The sequence below is a fragment of the Macadamia integrifolia genome, chromosome 4 (genome assembly GCF_013358625.1).
Source record: "Macadamia integrifolia cultivar HAES 741 chromosome 4, SCU_Mint_v3, whole genome shotgun sequence".
In the NCBI taxonomy this organism is placed as follows: Eukaryota; Viridiplantae; Streptophyta; class Magnoliopsida; order Proteales; family Proteaceae; genus Macadamia; species Macadamia integrifolia.
In genome coordinates this window covers 19,906,612-19,911,281 of record NC_056560.1, presented here as the reverse complement: position 1 = coordinate 19,911,281, position 4,670 = coordinate 19,906,612, and the positions used below count along the sequence as shown (strand labels likewise).

The 4,670-nt window shown below is 38.3% G+C and overlaps 1 protein-coding gene across 2 annotated transcripts in view; it reads left to right on the top strand.

Annotated features, from left to right (window-relative positions):
* The window catches only part of LOC122075719 (probable 6-phosphogluconolactonase 2), a 5,211-nt gene extending 597 nt beyond the window's left edge, over positions 1 to 4,614 (top strand). For both annotated transcript variants that reach the window (XM_042640856.1, XM_042640857.1), the window contains exons 2-4: positions 237 to 443; positions 584 to 719; positions 4,030 to 4,614. In XM_042640856.1, the coding sequence (XP_042496790.1) occupies positions 271 to 443; positions 584 to 719; positions 4,030 to 4,521 (801 nt within the window). In that variant the 5' untranslated portion in view covers positions 237 to 270 and the 3' untranslated portion in view covers positions 4,522 to 4,614. The remainder of the gene's footprint in view (positions 1 to 236; positions 444 to 583; positions 720 to 4,029) is intronic.
* Positions 4,615 to 4,670: the final 56 nt, after the last annotated feature.

The window sequence follows — 4,670 nt, the reverse complement described above, 5'->3', positions numbered from 1 at the left end:
TTTTTTTTTTTTTTTTTGGGGGGGGGGTTTTTATTTCAATAATTTTGTGATTTATTCAACAATAATTCTTACAAATCCAGTGACGGTTTTGAAGTATTGGGCGTTCCAGAATTTCTTTAACAATCATCAACTTTTTTGCCCCATTTGTTTGAAGACTGATTTTGATTTTGATTTGCCTTTTGATGTTACATACTATAAAATTTCTTAAAACTGGATTTTTGTTTTCCTCACTGTAGGATCAGCTTTTGAATCGTAGACTCCTGAAGAAAAATGGCCCTGTCTGGGGGTCCGAAGGATGGAGGGGAACTGAGAATTCATGAAAATGTGGATGAGCTTGCCACCGATTTGGCTGACTACATAGCTGAATTATCTGAGATATCAGTGAAGGAGAGGGGATTCTTTGCCATTGCCTTATCTGGTGGTTCTCTCATCAGCTTGATGGGGTAAAAAACGTGTTTCCTTTCATCACATATTAATATATTATTGTCCTTGTCATAGATTTGGTTTTTGAATTCTAAAATTCCCTTTTTGGGTTTTATTTTTAGTTTTTAATAAGTGTTTCTAAAATTTCCTTTTGGGGCAGGAAACTATGTGAAGCTCCTTATAACAAGACTGTAGACTGGGCAAAATGGTATATATTTTGGGCTGATGAGCGTGTAGTGGCAAAGAATCATGCAGATAGTAATTATAAACTAGCCAAGGATGGGCTTTTGTCCAAGGTATGTTACTGGAGATTTTCTATTTATTTTACATTTTTCTTGTTAATGGTAAGAACCTTGAGCAGTCATTTGTTTCTTCACTCCAATTATATCGTAGTCAAAGAATCTTTTGCTTAAAATTTGAATAAGCAGTTTCAAATGCCACCGATTTTACGTTTAGGTGGGCTGTGCTAATCAAGGACGAACCTATCTCTAAAATGCATTCCATCTTTTTGCCAGTTTGAATTCCCCATTAGAGTAGTTAATTCAGATCTGTATTAAAAAAGGAAATGTAATAATGTTGGAGGCCTCCGCTTATGATAAATTCTTTTTTCAGTCTGTAAGATCATATTCACAGATTCTTTTTTCAGTCTCTATTAGATCGTATTTACACAATTAACTGGATCAAATGCCTTATTCCAATTGCCAACTTGGTGTTTGACTGCTTTTGAGCGACTGCCTATTTGATTATCAAGGGTTTCTTTTGTACCTCTGCATCAGCTTCTAGCCTGTAATACTAGAGTTATATTGCCTTTGGCTTCTTTGGTGACTTGGATAATCTCTTGATGTGTTTCAGTATGCGGTTCTCTTTGCTGCAGCAGATTCTTAAAGTTTTGATGGGAGTTGTCTACCATCTATCTTCTCATGCTTTTATTCTTGTAATCGACCTGTTCTTTTGTTTATATAATCCCAATTCTGTACTTAAACAAGGATGTTGCTAAGCAAGTGCCAACAATTAGTAATCCCTGGATGTCCCTCTATGGAATGGCGGTGAACCAGTCCATTGTTGAGAGTGTTAATCAATTGCCTCTTCCATTGTCCATTTTTTTTTTTTTCGGAGTGGGGGTGTGGAAGTTAAGTTGGGGCAGGGGCCTGGTGGGGTAATGGTATTCACTTCTTCTTTAGAACTAGGAAATTGCAACCATTGTAAGGTGGATGAGAACTTTCAGTCGCTCAAGCTCTGTTTTCTTGATGGGAACACCACAAAACCCAGTTGTGTGTGTGTGTGTGTGTGGGTACTGGATCTATATCTCGGTTTCTTGGTGGGAGTTATGTTTCGGAACTGCCATACTAATTGAATTTTTCACACATATTAACTGGCTCCATAGTAAATTACTGCCACTTTGCAATAAGGCATAGAAAGAAGTGGGTCAGATATGAGATCCACTATCTCCTGTGTTTCTTAGCAGGTTTGGTTTGTAAAGTTAGATACACCTTAAAATGTGGACTATATCTCATTTTCTAGCTGAAGCTTACTCAGATTAGGATCTGGATTTTGGAGAGGATGAGAGATATAAGTAAATGTCACATATGGAGGTGCTTCAAGTGAAGCATGAACATAAATTCTGGATTTTGGGGCACATCTGAGCCTGGAGGTGGCAGTCTAAAATTTGCATCTGAACTCCGTGGAACTGAACTGGGGGAGATTTTCTTGATTACAAGAGAATATGAGTTGTAAGTAATTGATATAAAATTTTTGTTTCTTAACTTTCTTAATAGAAAATCCAATTTCCTTCACATTTTTTTTTTTAAACGTACACAAGACATAACTATTAAGCCAGCCTTCACAAAAGGGGGGATAGAAGAGAAAAAGGTTATGTGTGACTTAATGCTTGAAAAGCTGCTGCTTATATTCTTGTCTTTTTTAATCATAGTCTCGATTGTTCTCTTTCTTTTTCTTACTTCCACCACTAAACTCATTCCCCTAACATTTGAGACATCTAATCAGGTTCAAATAATACTTGTTTCAGTCAATGCTAATCAATGGTATTTTTCGTTGAACAATTGATAGTCTGATACATTGGTTTATGAGAGAACATTTTCTCCCAACTGAGCCCTGCTCTTGTTCTATCTTCAGTTTTATTTCAGTTGTTTTGTTTCCTGTCTATTCTGAGGAATCAGACTATTCCTTCTGTCCGCAACCTTATTATCTTGCTTTTATCCCATACTCCGGTCCAACCATTCCCTTCGTGCCTATTTTAGCAGCATTAGGCTTTATTTCTGTAATTAGGATTAAGGGTTCTTAGTGCCTCACCAATTACCATTTTTTATAGCATTGTGGTATACATATATGATATGTATTACGATGTTTTTTTTTTTTTGGGGTGGGGGGTGGAGTTGTTGCGCATTGTTTCTTTTTTGGGCTTGTTCCTCTACTCCCCTTCTTTTCCTTTTCTGTCATTAGTAAAATTTCTCGACTTGAATGAAAGAGAAAAAAGAAGGGGTGGTTCTCGATATGTGAACCACACAAGGTGCCACCTTGACCAAGTCAACCCTTCCAATGTGACATGGAATATGGGCAGACAAGCTGCTTGTACGTATTGCTTTGTTAAGACGCACAAATGCACAATGTGTTGTTTACATATCCACAATCTCTTGAAAGTGAAAATCCTGCGGTTAATGCAAGTTTTGCTACTGTTTCTATCCTGTATTTTGTCAGAATTTCAGCATCCCTTCCAAATCTCATGAGTCCAGACGCTGTTCATGAATCTTGCATGTGATCACTCTCCTAGCCTTGTGCTAGTACCATTTGGTTATTGTTACTGTACACCGCTATGCTCTCCATAAACGTAATTAAATAACATGGAAAGTTCATAAATTTCTTAGTGGATGACCATATATAAGCCTTCCTTGATGCGTCTGGGAAGTAAAACAGTTGTACGTCATTGTCTTAATTTATTTATTTATTTTTATACCCTCTGGCATAAACAGCCTCAAACCTCTGCTTCTACAACTTTTTGAGACTAACACATTGTTGAGAACACTCAGATTTACCATGAATCCTCCATCTTTCTGCAGCTAAATCTGTTGACTCAATACTAAATCTCAATGTGTTCACAGTTAAAGCCTGCAGGATGTCATCCCTGAGGCCTGCTTTGAATCCTGTCTTTGTCCTCTGGTCACCCAATTGTTTTTGTGCTTTTTCACACTAGGGTTGGCAAGCATCAATTTTAATATAATATGACAGTATAAATTGGATGGTATCTTGCATTTTTATCAGGTCTATAAGGGAGTCTTTGGTATCCTGTAGACATGGAATATAAAGGATAGGAATTTGATTTGGGTGTGAAGTTCCATAATCTGATTCTTTATTTATTCCTGGAATTGATTTGGGTGGGAAGTTCCATAATCTGATTCTTTATTTATTCCTTTATTAACTTTGAAAAGTTATTGTTATGTATTTGATCAAATATTCTTCATTCCAAAGCTTGCTACTGAAAATTCTGGATTCTAACATTTGCACATATACTTCCCCCACAAAGAATACATAGATCATAATCTTTCCTTTTATTGCTGTCACTTTGTCCTCATGTATATCTGAAATTTACAGGTTCCATTTGTCCCTGGTCATGTATACTCTATCAACGATTCCTTGTCAGCTGAGGAGGCTGCCAACGAGTACGCGTTTGTCCTCAGGCAGCTAGTGAAGACCCGCACAGTTGGTGTGTCTGAGATCAGTGACTGTCCCAAGTTTGATCTCATCCTTCTTGGGATGGGCCCTGATGGGCATGTTGCTTCTCTCTTCCCAAACCACACAGCACTTGAAGAGAAAGATGAGTGGGTCACCTTCATCACTGATTCCCCAAAACCCCCACCTGAGAGAATTACTTTCACTTTGCCTGTGATCAATTCGGCATCCAATGTTGTGGTGGTAGTGACAGGAGAAAACAAGGCAGAGGCTGTACACTTGGTGATTGATGATGTGGGGCCTGAATGCCCCGTGCTGCCGGCCCGAATGGTCTGCCCAACAAATGGGAAGTTGGTATGGTTTTTGGACAGGGCAGCTGCCTCTGAACTAGAGGCTTCTCAGTGCACAAAGTAGGGGTCGGTCTGATGCGAAGTTCATGTGTGTTGTGTGTGTGTGTGTGTGTTATGAACAAATTCGCAGCTAGTTGCTCCTTTGCTTTGTCACTTCCCCCTTTTATCTCTTCTTTAGGTTGGGGCTCTTTTAATTTAATTTTTTTTTGGGGG